Raw genomic sequence first — 23,408 nt, 5'->3', positions numbered from 1 at the left:
CAAGCCTGCTAGGTTCCCAGAATTATTCTAGATGTTGGGTGTTGGTTGAAAAACAAAACAAAATAATTTGTGCCTATCAGAGATTTCATTACAGTGAGGTGGAAGGACATAGAAAATAATCAATAGACATAATTAACAAGTAAATTATAATACTAGAAAATGGCACATGTAGTGAATAAATAAAAATTTTAGGGCCGAGTTAAGAGTGAAGAAAGGAGAATATATGTTTCTATTTCAAATAAGGAAGCCAGGATTTTTCTGTCTTCTTCTTGAAAGCTCAATAATTCTTTATATTTTCAATTTAAAAAAAATTCAGACCTATGTAGGTATTTTACACATAAATTTACTAATGTTGAGGGATGTGTTCTCATTATTAATTCTGTATAAATGGATAATATTAGTTTTAATGTCTAATTATTCTCTTTATAGGTCAAGTTCTACTTAAAAGAACTGCATTGAGCAGTTGTCCCTTTGTGGTGGTATTTTTTTTATAAGGATATACCCATTTCTGAAGAGTTAGCAAAGAAATATATGTATTTCTCAAAATAGAATAGCCACTTTGTAAAGCTCTGAGGTAGGCATTCTGGAATATACAGAAAAGAGAAGAGAGAAACCAAGTTATTGGCTGTATTCCATGTGTAAGCTCTGGGCTATGCCCTGTTGATCTATGATATCATTTACCTTCTCAATAATCTATTAGGTTATCATTATTGTCTTTATTTTAGATGGTAAAATTGAGGCCCATACAAAGTCAATTCCTCCCCTCAACAAGCTAAATATTTAGTTAGAGAAATTAAATGAAATTGTGTAAATTTTAAAATAATAAAATAAACAACAAGCTCTTTAGATTTTACAAAGCACATTAAATTATGACTGCAATTGATTCTTACAACACTATGAAATAGATATTATTATTATATAGATAAAACATTTCAAAATTGTGTCAGTCTCATGATTAAAAAGCTTATTGGTTTAGGAAGTGAATTAATTATCTATTGACTGTAAATATAGAGTTTTTTCAATTATGAAAGCTGCATATGCTTACTGTTCAAATAAGACACTAGATTTGAGAAAAATTACTGAGACCTTTAAGACCTAGATTTTTATTAATATTATTGCTAATAAGAGGGACATCTAATTATGGAATCATAGAATGTTAGTAATGATGATTATTGACTAAAAGATGATCTACTCCATGGTGGAGAAGAGTTGAGCTAGGTTTGGAAGATTTAATAGATTTCAGTAAGAGAAGACTGTACTCTATGAGAATAGTAATAATACAAGAAGTAGAAAAGGTATAAGAGGCTTTATTTTAGTAGGTAGAAGAGGCATAACACATGCCAACACTTTGACATTGTCCTTTTACTCTTAAATTTTTAAGATTTTTGCAAATGCTGATTGATAGAAGTATTATTACAAGTTCAGGCTTTCCTGTCCTGCTCCTCTTCCTCCTATGACTAGACTGTGTGAGAAAGGAGAAATTAAAAATAACTTCCTCTTGATAGCTTCTGATACTAGTTGTAAAGTCACACATCAACTCATCTTTTTTCTCTTTTAACTGCTTCTCTAGAGCTTATCAGGGAAATAAAGAGTAAAAATTTCAGGAAAATAATTCACAACTATTTTCTTAAAATATATAATAGTATGCTACAATTTTACAAGTGAAGATTAAAAACTTGATTATTGAGGATTATTTGTTATGAAAAATGGTTTCGTTATAACCATGGGCCCAAAGATTTATTGTTAGAGGGTTCAGATATTATGGAAATATATATTTTTTTAATTTATGGAACCTAGTTTTCCTAAAAGCATAATTTAAATTTAATATATTGTTAAGTTGGATATAAGAATGGGTTTTTAAAAAATTAGTAGGAAAGGTTAAATGTTATGATGTCTATTTTCTTTTCTAAATTGTTCCAGAGATTTTTGTTTTAATCTGCTCTCTACCAGACACTGTAAATTTGTAAATGGTGATCCTTAATTTCAAGTGACTCATGGTGTAGGGAGAAAGACAAAGAAACCATTAGTATGTGTAGTGAAATGTGTGTCAATAGCTGTATGTACTAAGTGTAGTGGGGTCAGATATTTAGCTAGAAGGATCAGGGAAAGAATTGATATTTGATCTGAGCCCTGAAGGATCAATAGACTTTCACCAGATGAAAAGTGAGGACTTTATGCAGAGGGAATGGCAGATACATAGTTATGGGTGCATGGAGATGGCCTCTATTTCTAAAACAGTGTTTAAATTAAGTACAGCTGGGTGGATGAGTAGAATTTATAAGGTTGTGGAACTAGACTCCGTTTTGGTGTTCAAAAGTGGACACTAAAGAAATTATAAACATCAAAAGAACAAGATAAAATTTAGCTTTAGAAAGACAATTCTAGAGCAGATCCAAATGTTGGACTAGGATTTGTAGAAAAAAGAAGACGCAAATTTGATAAACTATTATAATTGTCAAAAATGATAAAGGTAAGAATCTGAACAGAAGGTACCCTGTTCCTTTGTCTTCCCATTTTTATCATTCTCTCCCTTCCTTCCGTACATACTTTCTGTGCCTCTCCCATATCAGCCCTTCTATATACATACTTATGGCTATTAATTTTGTCTAGAATCTTCTTATTTCCTTCTGATTTTAGTTCAGATGTCACCATTCACTTTCATATAGTTGCAAGTTTAATTCTGTTTTTATCATATTGATTCATGCCTGTTCTTCTCACTAGATTTAAGCTTATTTGAGATAGTTATGTCTCCTTTTTTGCTATCCCTAGCACAACAAATGACATTAATATAGTGCCCAGTAAAACTGTTGAATGAGATATAAAACATAAACAAAACTGAAAAATTTAAACCATTAAAATTTGCTTATTATTTGAATTTCAAGATTGAGGAGGAAGGAGTCAGGCATGTGTATAACATTTTTAGCTTGGGAAACTCAGAGGAAAGTTATATATTCATTAAGAAAGAAAAAAAGAGGAATAAGAAGTGAGTGTGTGAGGAAAATAAAGAGATTTGAAGCCCTAGAGGGTGGCTCAGTGGACAGAGCATCATCCAGTATATGGATGTTTCGGGTTTGATTCCTGGTCAGGGCACACAGGAGAAGTGACCATCTGCTTCTCCCCTCCCCACTTTCCCCCTTTTCTCGCTTTTCCCCTCCCGTAGCCAGTGGCCCCAGGCATTGAGTCTAGCTTCATTGATTTGAGTGTGTCAGCCTCAGGTGCTAAAAATAGCTCAGTATTCAAGCATCATCCCTAGATGGGGTTGCTGGGTGGATCCTGATTGGGGCACATGCAGGAGTCTGCTTCGCTATTTCCCCTCCTTTCACAAAAATAAAAAGAAGAGAGAGAGAGATAATGAGAGAGAAAGAAAGGAAATAAGGGAGGGAGGGAGGAAGGGAGGGAGGGAGGGAGGGAGGAAGGAAGGGAGGGAAGGAAAAAAGAAAAGAAAGGAAAGAAAAAAGAAAAGAAAAGAAAAGATAGGTTTGACTTATGTTGAACTTGAGGTATCACTGTGGCATCTAGATTTAACTGTCCAAGAGAAAGTTGAAGATGTAATAGCCACTTGTGAAATTTATTATTACCTTTCTAGAGACATTCAAGTATATTTTGATTTTTGATTTACCTTTCTTGTCTTCAGACATGTTTGCATTTTATTTTTCACTGGTAAGTTACTGATATCCAGTGTCTTCTGAGTATTCATCATTAATCAAGAAATATTCTAAAATAATGCAAAGAAGTCATGGCAAAAGAAAAACATCCTGTGGTGATTATGACTCAACTTTAAAATTAGTAATTTTAAATAAAAATATTTGATTGATTGTAAAATGAAGCATTAGATGGAGATGGTGTATTTTGTTTTGTTTTGTTTTGTTTGTTTTTACTGCTAGTGATTATGAGGCTATGTAAAGGGCTACTATTTATATATCCTTCATTGCTTTAGGCATAGAACATAATTATACTATGAATAATACATGGCAATGCCCAATTAATGCTTAAAACTCTTTGCATGTACACATACAGAAAATCTTTAATTCAAATACTTTTCTTTACTCCTGTCAACTGTAGTTATTTCTGTTTTATTTTATCCACTCCTTTCCAGCCCTCAAAAAAACAGTATCCTGCCTGACCAGGTGGTGGTGCAGTGGATAGAGTGTCAGACTGAGATGCAGAGAACCCAGGTTCAAAACTCTGAGGTCGCCAGCTTGAACGCGGGTTACTCTGGCTTGAGCTTGGTCTCACCAGCTTGAGCGTGGGTTGGCTGGCTTGCGCGTGGGATCATAGCCAAGACCCCATGGTGGCTGGCTTGAGCCCAAAGGTTACTGACTTGAAGCCCCAGGTTGCCGGCTTGAGCATGAGGTCACTGGCTCAGCTGGAGACACCCCTCTCCAGTCAAGGCACATACGAGAAAGCAATCAATGAACAACTAAGGTGCTGCAATGGAGAATTGATACTTCTTATCTCTCTCCCTCCCTGTCTGTCAATCCCTATTTGTCTCTCTCTCTGTCTTTCTCTCTCTGTCTCTCTCACTAAAAATAAATAAATAACAACATTCCTTCTTACTTTCCCAGGACCATTATAGTACTACCATCTTTCTGAATTCTCTAGAGTTGAAAATTTGTGTTTATTATATGTTTTTAATTCTCCTTCAAACACATATCAGTGTTATTTACAGACTTTTAAATTGGCTCATGCTCATGTTATGTTTATTACCAGACCACAGCTGAAATTTGGCTTGCTGTTGTCTCCCTTTATGGCAACTCATTTTACACATAAACACATGTATGATCAACATGTATCAGGCTGGCCCCTTTCAAGATTAAGAATTCCTGATTTTCTTTTTCTATTTTATAGTAAGCCAAGTACATACTTCTCAATCCAGCTCTCTAAAGAAGTTTTTAGAACTCTCTCAACTCGTACTGGTTTCATAAGTAGCCACCCAAGCAAACTACTTGTCATTGGTCAAATAAAATATGATTTAATTTTCCACTCCTCAATTCTTGTATTCCCATGCTAGTAGAACTGTTTATCCCAAAGTAACTCTTCTTTCAATTTCTTTATAAATCTGTTGAGCATTAGATCAATATTTAGATCTTTAAGAGATTTCTTCTAATTAAACTTTTCCAGTCAGGTTAATTAAAGAAATATGAAAAATTAGTTGGTATAGAACACATGGATTGAGCAGATGTGTGATGTTTTTTATGGGAACCACACATAATCTATAAAAATTGGATTATTTATGATAGTTTTCCATAGCTCATTGGAACAATGTATAGGAAATCAGATTCCAGTTTCAAAGGATTTAGTTTCAATAGAGAAAGCAATGTAAAACATTATAGCAATCCCATAAACTTTAAGTCCTTTTTCCTGATTAAATGGTATTTGAATATTACACCTAACAAGATAGCTTTCTAACTCAAAATATTTTTTGTATAGAAAATATTTAATTAAAATTTTTTTTATTGATTTTAGCGAAAGAGGGAGAGAGAGAGAGAGAGAGAGAGAGAGAAAGAGAGAGAGAGAGAGAGAGAGAGAGACGGGAACACAGATCTGTTCCTGTATGTGCCCTGACCAGGGATCAAACCAGCAACCTCTGCACCTAACCAACCAAGCTATCCAGCTAGGGCTGTATAGAAAACATTTAAATGCTATTTTAATTGTGAAGTTGGTTGGGTTTTATTTTATCAAATGTTGAGTAACAGCAAATTATTTTGTTGTGTAAGTTCTTATTTAGGAACTATAATGCTAGCACTACTATTAATAATAAATAATACCTAAAAGTGACTTTGCAAATATTATGTACCAGATACAGTACTAATGTTTTATATGCAGTGTCTCATTTAATCTTTGTAATATACATGCACACACAACAACAAAGGAAAGATGGAAATTTGACCTTGACATTTGTCAACATCCTCTTTTTTCTGTGCACAGGGAATAATAGAGCTTTAGGTGCTCTGATTGACCCTTGCCACCCTCACAGAATTATGGTACTTTTTGAGTAGTCATTTCTTAAGAAGTATTTGTTAGGCCTGACTGGCAGTGGTGTATTGGATAGAACATTGACCTGGGACACTGAGGACCCTTTTTTGAAACCCCAAGATTTCCAGCTTGAATGTGGGCTCACCAGTTTGTGTGTGGGGTCACTGGCTTGAGCATGGGATACAGACATGACCCCATGGTTGCTTGCTTGAGCTCAAAGGTCAATAGCTTGAATCTTAAGGTTGCTGGCTTGAACAAGGGTCACTCGTTCTGCTGGAGCCCACTGGTCAAGGCACATACGAGAAAGCAAATCAATGAACAACTAAGGTGCCTCAACTACAAGTTGATGCTTCTCATCACTTTTCCTTCCTGTCTATCTGTCCATCTCTTTTAAAAAAAATAAAAAAGTATTTGTTAGAAAAATAAAAACACGTTTAAAATAGGTTTAATCTGGCTACTCTATATATTGTCCCCTTCAGACTTCATCTGCTTTGGATGTTTTCTTCTTTTTTCAAAGCCTTTTAATTCACAACTGTTCTACCTGTTATGTTTTTACATATTTTCATGGCAGAGGGTCTGCCATAGTAACTGAACTAATGAGTCACATTTTCCCTATGACACAGGCATGACTAGCCTTGTTTTACAAATCAATAAAAGAATCACAAAGTAAACCAAACAGTACTACTCTTATTGAATTGATCAGAGTAACATAAAAATGTGATAGAAATGTTTCGTGGTTATAAAGAAATTGTAGTTTTTAACATTGTATTTCACCTTTAAATGTTAAGGAAAAAATCTTAACATTTTCTTATGTGATAACTCCTCCCTTTAACAATTCTTTTTAGATAAATGGATTTGTATAGCCTCAGAATATCATATAATTATACATATATTATATATTGTTCCGTGGTTTATTTATTTTATTTTATTTTCCCTTTTTCAAAATAGAAGAGGAGAAATAGAGAGATTCTCACATGCGCTCCAGGCACCTGGCAACCCTGGTCTGGAGCCATGCTCTCAAAGGAGCTATTTTTTACTTATTCTCTTATTTATTTTTTAGTTTTTTATTTTTTAGGGGAGGGAGAGGGAGAGAAATAGGGGTAGGAGTGGGAAGCATCAACTTGTTGTAGTAGTTGCTTCTTGTATGTGCCTGGATCAGGCAAGCCCATGGTTTCAAATCAACAACCTCAGCATTCCAGGTCAATGCTTTATCCACTGCGCCACCACAGCTCAGGCATAAACTAGCTATTTTTTAGCGCCTTAGGTGGAAGCTCTACGGAACTGTTCTCAGCACCAGGGACCAATGTGCTCAAACCAGTAAAGCCATGACTGCAGGAGAGGAAGAGAGAAAGAATGCGAATGGAAAGGGGGAGGGGTCAAGAAGCTGATGGTTGCTTCACCTGTGTGCCCTGACCAGGAATCAAACCCAGGACATCCACACACTGGGCTGATGCTCTACCACTGAGTCAACCTGCCAGGGCCTATTCCATGTTTTAAATATTAGAAAATTTTCAATTAATCAACTGAAGCAGAAATTCTCTTAAAATCTATACATTAAAAAGCATGTTTTAAAGTATTACTTCAGTTCTAAATAAAATACTTGCTAGATAAAAACAAATCTAAACTAATAGTTTCTTAATTTAAAATAGGGACACAGGTTTATATTATATTTTTCAAAGATATTTACTATTTTACTTTCTTCTCCTACAGTCCATTTTGCTTTTACCTGATGGCATGTCTTTATTTAACAGAATAGTTATTTATTCCCTTGAATACTCTCTGGAATATTCTGCTGTACATGTAATACGTGATATGACTTGGTGCTTCCCCCCAAATTTACTGATTAAGTAGTCTCAGGAAAAATCTTCCATTTAATTTTTAAAAGATGTTCTATCTCTTGTCTTATTGGTCCAAATATATCTCTTGTCTTATTGGTAAAAATACTTTAACGAGAGCTTGATTTTGGCTCCAGAGCAAAACAGATGTGGTTTTCACCTCAGGTTTTAAGCAGTTATTTACACTTTCCAAGACTTAGTTTTCAGTATGTAATTGTTAGGGTTTTTGTGAGGTTGGATTTGTAGCTGCTCAATAGATGTTAGCAATTAATTTTATTTTTAGTAGTGTTAATAGTGGTATTTTTGGTACTAGGGAGTTGTTATCTACTATTAGATTTTTTTGAAACAAAAAATTATTTTAGAATATTTTGAAAGTTTAACTGACTCATGAATTTGATAGACTCAGAAAGCAAATGACAAAGACCGAATTTGCTTTGTATATGTTAACATTTTAAAGCATGTTAGGTTAAACTATAAAGATGATATATTTACTGTATTCTAACAGCATATAGAGATTTTTCAAAACATGGCTTTCAAGTACAAATTGTATTTCAAGATAAATTATGGTAAAAACCTGTGGCAAATTTCATAAAGTAGTTTTAAGAACACTATTGAAGCCATGTTGAAAGTATAACAGATTCAGAGTTACTGGAGACTGAGTTTGTAGCTTTGTATTCTAAGTCATCTTAGTTCCCTCTCTACTTCTATTCGAGTAACTAAAATGATACATTTTTGCTTTTCAGTCACTCAAGACTGCTTGCAACTGATTGCAGACAGTGACATGCCTACTATACGAAAAGGTAATAAATAGTCCCAGTCATTTTTCCACTTAGAATTCAGTATTCAGTATAGTCCAGTCACTTACAAGTTTTACATCCAAAGATTATATTTAAACTTCAGTTCAAATCATCTTTCTACCTTAAAACTTCTTATAGTCAGAGGTAATATATTGATAATACATTTATTCAAAATAATTAGGGAATTGATATTTAGGCTAATCTAATATTTTAAAACAATTATTTTAGAGACACAAATGCATAGAAATTTTAAATAATTAACATGATAAACAGACACTAAAACAAATTAATTTTTTATTATTTCATCGATAATACCTCAAGATAATCTTCACAGATATTAATTATCTTATTATAGTAGGTTGTAGAAATCATAGTAGGGTGATTATAAAACCGAACGTATCAATGTATTAATTAATTTGTTAGTAAAATATAAAATGCACAAATAAGAAAATATAACATTTTATAATAAATCTTCAATCTGAAATCACAACTTTATATTTTACATATAATGGTTGAGAATCTACAGTGTCACAGTGACTGGGCACTGGGGCTCAGCACTGACTGAAATACATATGGTTCCTTACTTTCATGGAATTTACCTTCTGACCAAGGAAAAACAAAAAAGAAATGAACAAGTAAAATGTAAATGCTATTTCTGAAATTAAATTCTATTGAGAAAAATAAAGCAGGCAGGGGGCAAGGGAATGTTTGGGTTGTGAACCATAAAAGGGAGTTCAAAAGTGTCAGGAGGTTAAACTGGAGCCAGGAATGGAGAAACAAGAACAGATAACAAATTTGGACTGGCCTCTGTAATGACTCCAGGGAGTGCTATCTTGCCACTCGTATTTTTCTATGTGACTTTAATTATTTCAAATGTAATATAAATATTAAACTATTTGTAATTCTATTATTATTTATTACTCTGCGTCTTCCAGTCATATGTTTACAACTTTTAATAGGCAGCAGACTGTTTCCCAAGAATTAGAAATTAAGCCAAAATAAAAACCCTTAAGCTCCAAAGATAAAAGTTGTAAAAATATAACTTGGAAAAGATTTGTTTTACACATCTGGGCCAAAAAAACATGCTAAAAATCACACAAAAAGATACAGCTGCTACTCCAATGTGAGTATCGGCTCCAGTTGCACGGTGTTAGGATCTTTTTGGCACAGTGGCTGCTCTCCACCAATCCCAGGTCCTCATCTGGGTGTCTCGCCTTTTGGACCCATGGGTTGGCCTTGTGATGCCACAAGCTTTAGACAGTATGTAAATAAATGTAAGAGAGCTTGTACATTTCAGCAGTGCTGCTCTACTGTGCCCCAGGAGTTTTGATACGTTGTGTTTTCATTTTTATTTGTCATAAGATGTTTCTTCATTTACCTCTTGATTTGTTTTTTGGCCCGTTGGTTGTTCAGGGGTGTGGTGGTTTAACATTCATGCATGTGTGAATTTTCGTTTTCCTCCTGTTACTAATTTCTAGTTCATACTGTTGTGATTGGAAGAGAGGTTTGATATGACTTCAGTCTTTTTAAATTTGTTGAGATTTAGTTTATACCCTAACATTTCATTTATCCTATAGAATTTTCTTTATGCACTTAAGAAGATGGTATATTTTGGTATTGTAGGATGGAATATTCTGTATATCTGTTAAGTTTACTTTGTCTATAGTGTTGTTCAAGTACATATTTTGTTTCCTTAGTGATTTTCTCTTGGATAATCTGTCCATTGCTTGAAATGGGTACCGAATTCTACGGTTATTATACTGTTACCGACTTTTAAGATCACTTAATATTTTATATATATGATATATTTAGAGTCTCCAATGTTGAGTGCATATATATTTATATTTGTTATATCTTCTTGATGATCATCATATAATGACCTTCTTTGTCTCTTGTGACAGATTTCAGCTGTGCATTTTTTAAATATAAGAATAGCCACTTCTCTCTTTTGTTTACTGTTTGCATAGAATAGTTTTCTGACCCTTCAGTAACAGCCTATCTATGCCCTTAAAGTGAGTCTCTTGTAAGCAACACGATTGGATTTTTAATCCATTCAGCCACTTTACACTTTTACTTCTTCCTCCCTCACAATTTATGCTAGCAATGTGACAATTTATATCTTTTTATATTGTGTAACTACTAAATTATTATAGTTATAGTTCTTAATACTTTTAACTTTTACAGTAGAGTGAAAGTGATTTACATCCCATTTCAGCCATTTATTTCTGGTTATTTACTGGAGGTTTGTTTCTTTTCTTTGCTTGTGTTGTGCTTTCTTATTCTTCATTCTTCTTGCAGATTTGCTTTGTTCTCTGTACATTTGGAGAAGCAGCTACCTCTTCCAGAATGCTTTTGACTAGAGGACATGTTTATTGGTCATCAGTGATTCATAATCACACTGGGGACAAGACCTCCTTTGCTTCCTTTCTTCCCTCCTGGAGGAAAAGCCTAAGTTCTCTGCATTTCCTCAATTATGCAAAATGTTGGTTATCAGGGTATGCTCTCCCCCTTTCTTTGTTTCTAACTATATCAGGGGACCAAGCTGCTTTGCTTTCTCGGTGCTCGGTGTGAGGCAAAGTAGAAACCACCTTCACAGCAGGCACTCTCACCATCCCTCCTCAGGAGAACCGTGCGAGAATCATAATCGTGGGCTGAGGCGGTTTTCTTGATGCTGAGCTAAGACTTTAGGGGAGGGACTGATGTGAGTATAGTGAAATTGCTCCTCTTACCAATAAGTATGGCTACTTCTCACTTTGTGCTCCTTTAGGATACTTCTGCTTCTTAGTTGGATCCTGAATTTCTTTTCAAGGTATTTTGGTTCCAACGTTTTTGATAAATCAGTGTATCTGTAGAGGAGTACCAGAGCTTTAACTACAGTGTGTCTGTAAAGTCATGGTGCACTTTTGACTGGTTACAGGAAAGCAACAAAAGACAACATAAATGTGAAATCTGCACCAAATAAAAGGAAAACCCTCCCAGTTTCTGTAGGATGATGTGGCAGCATGTGTGCATGCGCAGATGATGATGTAACACCGTGTATACAGCAGAGCAGCCCACGGCCATGCCAGTCGAGATGTGGACAGTACAAAGGAAAGTTCAGTGTGTTCTGTGGCTCGCTAAATTCGAATCCTTGACCAAAGTGCAACATGAATATTGGTGCATTTATAACAAAGTGCCACCACATAGGAATAACATTACTCAGTGGGATAAGCAGTTGAAGGAAAACCGGCAGTTTGGTGGAGAAACCCCGTTCTGGTAGGCCATCAGTCAGTGACGAGTCTGTAGAGGCTATACAGGATAGCTACCTAAGGAGCTCTAAAAAATCATTGCGTGAGCCCACATCGAGCTGTATTCAATAGGTATGAAACTCGGAGAGTTTTCCTTTTATTTGGTGCAGATTTCACATTTCTATCGTCTTTTGTTGCTTTCCTGTGACTGGTCAAAAGTGCACCATGACTTTATGAACACACTGTATATAATCCTACTGCTTAGCCTCCATGATCTCAAGAGAGAAATCAACTGTTAATATTATTCAGCCTCCCATGTATGTGAGTTGCTTCTCTCTAGCTGATTTCAAGATTTTACCCTGTTTTTGTCTATCTAAGTTTAATAATGTACCTTGATATGGATCTTTTTGAGTTTATAGTTCTTGGAAGTCATTCAATTTCTTGGATGTATAGATTTATTCTTTCTTCAAAGTTGGGAAGAGTTTGGCAATTATTTCTTCAAATACTCTTTGTTTCCCTTTCTCTCCTCCTTCTGGAAGTCGCATAATTCATATATTAGTGTGATTGATGGAGTACTACAGGTCCCTCGTGCTTTCTGTACTTCCTTTCATTCCTTTTTCTTTATGCTCTTCAGACTGGATAATTTCAGTTGTTCTACCTTCAACTTTGCTGATTTTGTCTTCTGTGTGCTCGCTCTCTTCTGTAACCTCTCCAGTGACTTTTTTTTAAATTTCAGCTATTTTACTTTTTAGCTCCACAGGTTCTATTCGGTTCCCTTTTAAAAAATAATTTTTATCTATTTACTAGTAGTATCTGTTTATTCAAACAGAGCTCTGCTGTTTTTAATTTCTTTGTCCATGATTTCCTTTAGCTCTTTAAGTGTATTTAAAAGTTGTAAAGTCTTTTTTTATTAAGTTAAATGTCTGGACTTCCTCAGGAAGGGTTTCTGCCAATTTCTTTCTTTTTTTTCTTTCCTGTGAATGATTCATGCTTTTTTTGTTTGTTTATGTGCTTTGTGTTTTTATTTAAAAATTAAACTATTTAAATATTACAATGTGATAAGTCTAGAAATTATATTTTCCCCATCCCATGGGTTTGCTGTTGATTACTGTGAACTGTAGTTGTCCATTTGCTTATTGATTTTCCAAATATAGTTTGGCAAAGATTGTATTTCTTGTTCTGTGTGGTCACTGAAATCTTCTGCTGTTTTCTCTGCAGTCAACCTGATTTTCTTTCATAGAATATATATTTATTAGTGAAGACTAATTAGAGCATATATCAACATATAGTTTAATATTTGTATTTTAATGTTGACTGAAGCAAATTATAAAATGATAGGTATGATGCATATTTAAAAAATTTAAACATTTATTTTGGATGTTTATATAGAAGTATCTGCTAAAAAGCATAAAATTGATTTGAATTTTTTTACTTATGTTCATAATTTTTTTATAATTTAAAATTTTTTCGCATGACGCACAGAGTGTCGGCCTAGAACTCTAAAGATCCATGTTTGAAACCCGAGGTTACTGGCTTGAATGTGGGCTCATGTAGCTTGAACATGGGCTCACCACTTTGAACATTGGGTCACTGGTTTGAGCGCGGGATCATAGACATGACCCTACGGTCGCTGGCTTGAACCCAAGGTTGTTGGTTTGAACAAGGGGTCACTGGTTTGGATGGATTCTCCCCCCCCTCCCCGTCAAGGCACATATGCAAAAACAATCAATGAACAACTATGTGCCACAACTATGAGTTGATGCTTCCCATCTCTCTCCCTTCCTGTCTGTCCCTGTGTGTCTATCTCTCTCTCACTAAAAGAAAAATGTTTTTTTCAATTACAGTTTACACTCAGTGTTATTCTATATTTGTTCAGATGTAGTTAGACAATCATGTACTTTACAGAGTGATATTTCAAGAATCCACCTTGTAGCATGCATAGTTAGTATGATATTATTCACTATATTCCCCATGCTATAATTTACATCTCTGTGACTATTTTGTAACTACCAATTTCTACCTCTTAATCCCTTTACCTTTCTCATCCATCCCACAACCCCCTCTTCTTTGTCAACCATCAGTCTGTTCTCTGTATCTATCAGTCTCTTTCTTTTTTGTTTGTTTATTTTGTGGAACCAGGGTCCAAGTGGTATAAAAAGTGTCTTTTATTTAGATTGCCAACAACCTAAGAAGGCAGTAGATTCATATTAAAAACAAAAAAAAACAAAACAGAACCGTTTTAACAGTCTAGGCTGACTGGCTGGTTTATATCTATTTGGGAAGGTTGGTGATTTATTACTATCTATGCATGTTAGTCACATAGTAGAGTGCAGGTGGTTGGGATCTAGCATACAAGAATGTTCTCCAGGATGCTTGCGTGACATCAGCAGTGGCCTTAAAGATGTTCTTTAGCTTTGTCTCCAGGGTACTGTTGTCTTGAATCCATGGGAATCTATAGCATTTGCAAAACAACTCCCTACGTTCCGTGGAAGGACATAAAGCAAAGATTTTATTGTTCATGAGACAGGTTATTTATTCTTGCTAAGAACTATTACTACTGAACCCTTCAACCCCGTATAATATGCCATTTTTCTTTATCTGTTTTATTTTACTTAGCATAATACCCTCTAGGTCCATCCCTGCTATTGCAAAAGGTAAGATTTCATTTATTTTTATAGCCGAGTAGTATTCCATTGTTGAAATGTACCAGAGCTTTTCTGATCCACTCATCTATTGATGGGCACCTGGGTTGCCTCCATATTTTGGCTATTATAAATAATGCTGCAATGAACACAGGGGTGCATATATTCTTTTGAATTAGTGTCTTGGCTATCTTCCCAGAAGTGGAATCCCTGGGTCATAAGACAGTTCCGTTTTTAATTTTTGAGGAACCTTACCACTGTTTTCCATAGTGGCTGCATCAGTCTTTATTTCCACCAACAGTGAATGAGGGTTCCCTTTTCTCCACATTCTCACCAACACTTGTTTCTTGATTTATTAATGACAGCCCTTCTGACAGGTGTGAGGTGCATATTTAATTGTGGTTTTGATTTGCATTTCTCTGATGATTAGTGATGTTGAACAACTTTTCATATGTCTATTGGCCATCTCTATGTTTACTTTGCAGAAGTGTCTATTTGAGTCTTCTGCCCAATTTTTAATGAGGTTGTTTGTTTTTTTATTGAGTTGTCTGAGTTCTTTATAAATTTTGGATATGAACCCCTTATTGGATGTTTCATTAACAAGTATCTTCTCCCATTTAATAGGTTGTCTTTTCATTTTATTGATGGTTTTCCTTGCTGTGCAAAAACTTTTTAGTTTGATGTGGTCCCATTAGTTTGCTTTTCTTTATTTTCCTTATCCAGGGAGATATTTCAGAGATTTATTGTTATTTTTTTTAATCTCTAATCCTAGTCCAGACAGAGATTCACTTAAATACCAGGAAGAAAAAAAATCCCTTTTTTTTTAGCTGATTGGCTCTGAGCTGGGGCACTCCTTCAACATTTAGCTGGGCTGCCAGCAATTCTGCCTTCCAACTTGTGTAGACACTGAAAATCAACTAGAGTTGTTAGCATAGCATTTTTGAGATCTTTTCTGAGCATGAACGAGTTTGGGCATGCATGTTGCATTACAGATTCCTTGGTGTATGAGATTAGCACGTGAAAGCACTGATTCCTTTAAGTATCTTCCTCCTTAGCCTACTCCTTCTCAGGTTTTTTGTTAGTCAGCTGCCTGCTCCATCTGCTGTCTCTTGTTCCAAGTGGCTACAGGTAGTATATGTCTTTAAATCTTTTGATTGATAACAGTTTGGAGAGCTGCTTCCATCTGAAGGGAGCTTCCAGACAAGTCAAGGTGCTACCTAGGATTCAGGCCAATATTTCCATGTCTGCTGCAAAATGGAGAATGGAAGATAGTCAATGAATAAGCAAAAATACTATAGTACTTTCTTACTTAAATTTAATGGCCTTTTTTTTCTTTTTATTAAGTGCTTTCTTGGCACTACTAAACTTTTTACATACATACAGATTTCCTAGATCCAAAAATATTGATTCTGTGAGTTTTTTTTAGCTTAATTGCTGCTTCAGTGAAGGTAATTTTCTTTTAACTTTCTACTCTGCCATTTCTACTCTATGACATCTATAATTATATCTTTAGACAGTGTCTATTGATTGTCTGTTCTAATCTATGATAAAATTAATATGATTTTAGTCTCTTTAATCTCTCTATTCTCCTGTTCACCATACATTTTTTGGATAGGACTTTTATATTTCTTAATTTTTATCTATTTACTATTAAAATGTTCATATTCCTATTACTTGATCTGTCAACTTTAATTTATATTCTTTAAACACCAGCTATCATAATTAAGATAATTGATCATTTTACTACCAATATTTTCCCTCTTCTACCTCTCTATATTTGTTAGTTATATAATTTCTACATAGTTGTTACATAAAACTACTTTATTCTTTTCTGTCAAACAGTTCACTTTGTGTGTTTTTGTCTTAGTTTTATAAATGAATATATTAAGTACTTATTGTAAATCCTTTTCCTGCGGTTTTTTCATTCATGCCTTAGTTTGCTGAATTTAATTCTCTACTAGTTTACTCAAAATGAGCTCATGAGAAAAATGGTCATTGACTATTTGCATTGATAAAGCTGTTTCTTTTTAGTTTTTATACTATAAGGACAGATGGCTAGATATAAAATTCTCACTTTACTTTTTCTTTACTTGAGCATCTTATAGAAATTTCTCCACTGTCTTTTGACATTATATGCACTTTGAAGAAAACTAAGATAAGAGAAATATTTCTTCTCATAAGTGGCTTCACTTTCTTGTATGGTTACACGGAGAGTTATTTACATACCTTAAATACTTATACTTATTTCAGCCCTGGTTGGTGGCTCAGTAGATAGAGTGTTGGTCTTGGTGTATTGACGTCCTGAGTTCAGTTTCTGGTCAGGGCTCATAGGAGAAGTGACCATCTAATTCTCCCCCTCTCCTCTTTCCCTTTACTCCCTTTTCCTCTCCCATACCCAATGGATAGATTGGTTCAAGCATGGCCATGGGCACTGAGGATAGCTTGGTTAGTTTGAGCATGTCAGCCTCAGGCACTAAAAATAGGCCAGTACTCAAGCATTGGCCCCAGACAGTTTCCCAGTGGATCCTGGTCGGGACTCATGTGGGAGTCTGCCTCACTATCTCCCTTCCTCTCACCTAAAAATAAAAATACTTATTTTAATATATATCTCAACCTTACCAGGTGGTGGTGTGGTAAATAGAGCATCTGCCTGGGGCACTGAGGACCCATCTTTGAATCCCTGAGGCTGCTAGCTTGAGTGGGCTCACAGCTTGAGCGCAAGGATCACCAGCTTGAGCATGGGATCATAAACATGACCTTGTGATACCTGGCTTGAACCCAAAGGTTACTGGCTTGAAGGCCAAAGTCACTGGCTTGAGCAAGGGGGCATTGGCTTGGCTGGAGGCCCCTGGTCAAGGCACATATGAGAAAATAATCAATGAACAACTAAGGTGATACAATTATGAGTTGGTGCTTCTCATCTTTCTCCCTTCCTGTCTTTCTGTCCTTTTCTCTCTCTCTCAAAAGAGCTAAAAAACAAAACACACACACACACACACACACACACACACACACACACACGGGGTCCTCGAGTTATGACACAGTTCCATTCCTACAAAAGTGATGTAATCTGAATTTTAATGTAAGTCAAAACACACCCTAGCCTAAATCACTTACCTGTCGTAACACAGTTGTAAAATCATAATCTATAACATAAAAACACAACTAAGCCACAGAAAAGGAAACAGGCATAAATACTGGACTGTACACTGTACTGTGTATTCTTCTACTGTGTGCAACCAAACTAGTTCACCCACATAGTCCGTAAGTACAGTGCTAATGGCATAAGCCAAAACACTCACGTCTCAATTATTTTAGGTGTTTATGGGAGTGAGCGTCATAACCCAAAGACCTGTGAGTATGTGTGTGTGAATTGACTGTTGTGGTAGGTAGAATAAATGTCCATACTCTAATCCCTGACACATGTGAATATATTAGCTTACAGGTCAAAAGGGAATTTGCAAGTATGATTAAGATAAGGAATTTTTAAAGATTACTCTGGCTTAGTTGGGTGGGCCCACTATAATCACAAAGGTCCTTTTAAGGGGGGGTTCAGAGGGTCAGAGTCGGAGAAGGCAATATGGTGATGAAAACCGAGTTCAGAGTGATGTGCTTGCTGCCTGGGAAGAAGGAAGAGGCCGTGAGCCAAGGAATGAAGGCAGACTGTAGAGCTGGAAAAGGCAGAGGATAGGTTTTCCAAATTTCAGAAAAAAGCCCAGACTTGCCAACACCTTGATTTGTGCCCAGAGAGACTTCTGATGTTTAGAATTGTGAGATAAATATGTGTTGTTTTAAGCCACTACATTTGTGATCATTTGTTACAGCAGCAACAAGAAACTAATGAAACTATTCTGAATCAATTTTCCCTGGCATGTAATGTTCCTTGTCTGTAGTAGCGCTAGAGGGTTGCTTTGCTTGACTTTTTGTTGTTTGTTTTGTCTTTCAGGGTTCCATTTATGTATATACTGGTAATTCTTTACCTGTCTTCTATATTTTATTGTTCTACATTTTTATCTTAAATTATTAATTCTGTCTTAATCTCCATCTTATTTTGTTTTCTTTTCAGAAACCTTTATGTTCATTTAAGTTAGTTTTTTTTTCCCTCCCAATTTCCCAAATGCTTTAGCTGACATTAAAACTTCTTGGATTGTCTTTAAGAAATTTATGTATATAAATGAAGGGTTGTTCACTTTTAGGGAGTTCATTTTTTTTTTTTTTTTTTTTTTTACAGAGACAAAGAGTCAGAGAGAGGGATAGATAGGGACAGACAGACAGGAACGGAGAGAGATGAGAAGTATCAATCATCAGTTTTTTTGTTGCGACAGCTTAGTTGTTCATTGATTGCTTTCTCATATGTGCCTTGACCGGGGCCTACAGCTGATGGAGTAACCCCTTGCTCAAGCCAGTGACCTTGGGCTCAAGCTGGTGAGCTTTGCTCAAACCAGATGAGCCTGCGCTCAAGCTGGTGACCTCGGGGCCTCGAACCTGGGTCCTCTGCATCCCAGTTCGATGCCCTATTCACTGCGCCACTGCCTGCTCAGGCAGGGAGTTGATTTTTTTGGCTCTTTGTGAGGTTTGCCACTGCCAGGCCCTCTCATGTTTTTGTTTTGTTTGTTTTTTCTCTTCAAGTCCACATCAGCCTCAGTGTGATCTTACTTGCTTTTGGCATCCCTTGCTGTTGTTTTGGATAACATAGAGCTGTTTGTTTCTTTCATATAACTTACAAGACATAAAGAAAGAGATGTATATACAAAATCATGTTGATAGTGGCAGTCTCTTGTTTATTTCAATCCAAGTTAATTATTTCATAAAGACATTTATTTTATTTTATTTTTTAAAATTCTTTTAAGTATTTTTTTCTAAATTTTATTTATTTATTTTTTAGAAAGAGATGAGAGAGAGAGAAAGAGAGAGAGAGAGAAGTTGAGAGGAGCAGGAAGCATCAACTCCCATATGTGCCTTGACCAGGCAAGCCTGGAGTTTTGAACTGGTGTCCCAGGTTGACACTTTATCCACTGTGCCACCACAGTCAAGCTGAAATTTACTTTAAATCTCTCGATAGAATTTGAGACTTGATGATCCCCTTTTTCTTGCATCATTTGCATGTCTTGGTTTGTTTCTCTAACTATGAACTTTGTGACCACACCTTTTAAAACACTTTTGCAAATAACTCTTAAATGTATTATTTCTTCAATATTGGTGTTCTTTAGACCTCTAGTATCGTCCCATTCTCTTTTCATTCTTCTTCTTTCTTTGGCATTTTTAAATGCTCCTATGTTGTCATTGAACATCTCTGTGATAATGACTTAAATGTACATTGATTAGCACAAATCTATTTCAGGGGTTCCAAGTCTATACCTACCTCTGTCTATTTAACCTCTTCCAGAATATGTTGGTGGCATCCCTGCCTGAACTCTAGAACTTTTCCCCAAGTTTATTCTTCCTCCAGTGTTCCCTGTTTCAAGTGTGATGACTGTGTCTTCAGTTCTTTAATTCAGAATTCTGAGTATCATTCTTGATTGTTCCCCCTAACTCACTACATTAATCTCAAAACCCTATCATTTACTGCTCATAAATATAGTATGAATCTATTTCTCTTCATTCCCATCTCACCATCCTACTACAAATCACCAATATCTCTCTCCTGGTTAGTTTTCTTGCCTCTAGTTTTTCACCTTTTCTTATTTTGTAGCCATCAAGTGATATTTCTACACAGAGTAGTATTTCTACACTGAGTGCTATTTCCACTACTCACAGCCCTCCAGGAACCTCCCATTGGTGTTCGGTAGCTCAGCCTACATGGTCCTGCCTGCCTAGCTCCTGTTATTTCTTTTTTTTTTAATTAATTTTAATTTATTGTGATAACATAGATTCAAGTGTCCCACTGCATATAACACCCTAACCCCCCACCCCTGTATCTCTATTTATACCCCTTTTTCCCCCCTCTCCCTAACTCCCTCCCCTCTTCCCTCAGGGATTTGCTGTCCTGTTATCTGTATCTCTGTGTTATGTATATATAATTTCACTCATCCCTTCCCCTTCTCTAAACCCATCCTCTCATCCCCCTTCCCTCTGACAGCTGTCCATCTAGTCCCTGTGACCCCTCCTCTGCCTCTATTCCGTTCCTCAGTTCACTTTGTTCCTTAGATTCCACATATAAGTGAGATCATACAACATTTGTCTTTCTCTGCCTGGATTATTTCATTTAGCATAATAGTCTCCAGGTCCATTCATGCTGTTGCAAAAGGTAAGAGTTCCTTCTTTTTCATGGCTGTGTAGTATTCCATTGTGTATATGTACCACAGTTTTTTTTTTGTTTGTTTCTTTGTTTTTGTATTTTTCTGAAGTTGGAAACAGGGAGGCAGTCAGACAGACTCCGCATGCACCCGACCGGGATCCACCTGGCATGCCCACCAGGGGGCAATGCTCTGCCCATCTGGGGCATCGCTCTGTTGCAACCAGAACCATTCTAGCACCTGAGGCAGAGGCCATAGAGCCATCCTCAGTGCCCAGGCCAACTTTGCTCCAATGGAGCCTTGGCTGTGGGAGGGGAAGAGAGAGAGACAGAGAGGAAGGAGAGGGGGAGGAGTGGAGAAGCAGATGGGCACTTCTTCTGTGTGCCCTGGCTGGGAATCAAACTCGGGACTCCTGCACGCCAGGCCGACTCTCTACCACTGAGCCAACCGGCCAGGGCCTGTACCACAGTTTTTTAATCCATTCATTCACTGTTGGACAAATGGGCTGTTTCCAGATCTTGGCTATTGTAAACAATGCTGTAATAAACATGGGGGTGCAAATCTTATTTTAAATCCGTGATTTGGTATTCTTAGGATATATTCCTAATAGTGTAAGGTGATCAGTCGTCCTCCTTTAGGGAGGTCAGTCCTTCTTTTGTAAGTTCCATCCTCCCTTGAAAAGTGTCCTTCTACATGTCTTCCTTTTTGATACTGGAAGACTAATCTGTAAATGTCCATATTTGATTGATGCAGAGTTGATCCATTGCATGTGATGTGACATATTTCTATATAAATGAGTACTTTTTTCTTATAATTATTATTAAAAATTAATAGGCATGTAAACATAATTACAATATAAAATATTACAAATGTTTTTATTATACATTTATCATATTATAGTATAGTATTGTTGCAATGAATAAAATGTTTCTTTTATTTACGATATTGTTTCCTTTAATTTATTTTTGTCCTCCTTTTCATTGTAAGAAAGGTTGGTCACCTTATTATGGTGGGATAGCTGGGTTAAAAGGCAGTTCCATTTTTAATTTACTGAAGAAACACCATACTGTTTTCCATAGTGGCTACACAAGTCTGTATTCCCACCAGCAGTGCAGAAGGGTTTCCTTTTCTCCACACCCTCACCAGCACTTATTCTGTGTTGTTTTGTGAATAAGCGCAATTCTGACAGGTGTGAGGTGGTATCTCATTGTGGTTTTAATTTGAATTTCTCTAATGATTAGTGATGTTGAACATTTTTTCATATGCCTATTGGCCATCTGCATGTCGTCTTTGGAGAAGTGTCTGTTCAGTTCTTTTGCCCATTTTTAATTGGATTGTTTACCTTCCTGGTGTGGAGTTTTAGAAATTCTTTATAAATTTTGGTTATTAACCCCTTATCAGACGTATTGGTGAATATGTTCTCCCACTGTGTGGGTTGTCTTTTTTTTTTTTATAATGGTGACATTTGCTATACAAAAGCTTTTTAGTTTGATATAGTCCCATTTGTTTATTTTGTTCTCTATTTTACTTGCCTGTGGAGATAAATCGGCAAATTGCTACAAGAGATATCAGAGAGTTTACTGCCTATGTTTTCTTCCAAGATGTTTATGGTTTAGGGACTTACATTTAACTCTTTTATCCATTTTGAGTTTATTTTTGTGAATGGTGTAAGTTGGTGGTCTAATTTCATTCTTTTGCATTTACCTGTCCAGTTTTCCCAACACCATTTATTAAAGAGACTATCTTTACTCCACTGTATGCTCTTTACTTCCTTTGTCAAATATCAATTGACCATAAAGTTGTAGGTTTATTTCTGGGTTCTCTGTTCTGTTCCATTGATCTGTATACCTGGTCTTATACCAATACCATGTTGTTTTGATTACAATGGCCTTGTAGTATAACTTGATATTAGGAAGTGTGATACCTCCCACTTTTCAAGATTGCTGAGGCTATTCGTGTACTTGTTTAGTTCCATATAAATTTTTGAATTTTTACTATATCTTTGAAGTATGCCATTGGTATTTTGATAGGTATTGCATTGAATTAATAGGTTGCTTTGGGTAATATAGGTATATTAATGATGTTTGTTCTTCCTATTCATGAATATGGTATATGTTTCCACTTGTTTAAATCTTTCTTGATTTCCTTTAACAATGTTATATAATTTTCCAAGTACAAGTCTTTTACCTCCTTGGTTAAATATACTGCTAGGTACTTTATTTTTTGTTGTGATAGTGAAGGGGATTGTTTCCTTAATTTCTCTTTCAGATTGTTTATTGTTGGTGTATAAAAATGCCACTGATTTCTGAATATTGATTTTATATCCTGCCACATTGCCGAATTCATTTATCAGGTCTAGTAGTTTTTTGACTGCGGCTTTAGGGTTTTCTATGTACAATATCATGTCATCAGCAAATAATAATAGTTTTACTTCTTTTCCAATTTGGAAGCCCTTTATTTCTTCTTGTCTGACTGCTGTGGCTGGGACTTCCTGAACTACATTGAATAAGAGTGGTGAAAGGGGACACCTCTGCCTTGTCCCTGATCTTAAGGGGATTGCTTTTAAATTTTGCCCATTGAGTACGATATTGGCTGTCAGTTTGTCATAGATGGCCTTTATTATGTTGAGATATGTTCCTCTTATTCCCACTTTGCTGAGAGTTTTGATCAAAAATGGGTGCTGGATTTTATCAAA

General features: G+C 35.8%; 1 protein-coding gene across 2 annotated transcripts in view; it reads left to right on the top strand.

Annotated features, from left to right (window-relative positions):
- The window catches only part of TNFSF13B (TNF superfamily member 13b), a 43,930-nt gene that overhangs the window by 7,411 nt on the left and 13,111 nt on the right, over positions 1-23,408 (top strand). Inside the window, exon 3 of one of the 2 annotated variants that reach the window (XM_066234755.1) lies at positions 8,555-8,611. The exons of the other annotated variant lie outside the window; for it this stretch is intronic. Within the exon in view, the coding sequence (XP_066090852.1) occupies positions 8,555-8,611 (57 nt within the window). The remainder of the gene's footprint in view (positions 1-8,554; positions 8,612-23,408) is intronic. 2 annotated transcript variants of the gene reach the window in all.

This window comes from Saccopteryx bilineata, chromosome 6 (genome assembly GCF_036850765.1).
Source record: "Saccopteryx bilineata isolate mSacBil1 chromosome 6, mSacBil1_pri_phased_curated, whole genome shotgun sequence".
NCBI lineage: Eukaryota > Metazoa > Chordata > Mammalia > Chiroptera > Emballonuridae > Saccopteryx > Saccopteryx bilineata.
The sequence above is the reverse complement of the archived record's forward strand: the minus strand, read 5'-3'. Positions and strand labels throughout refer to the sequence as shown.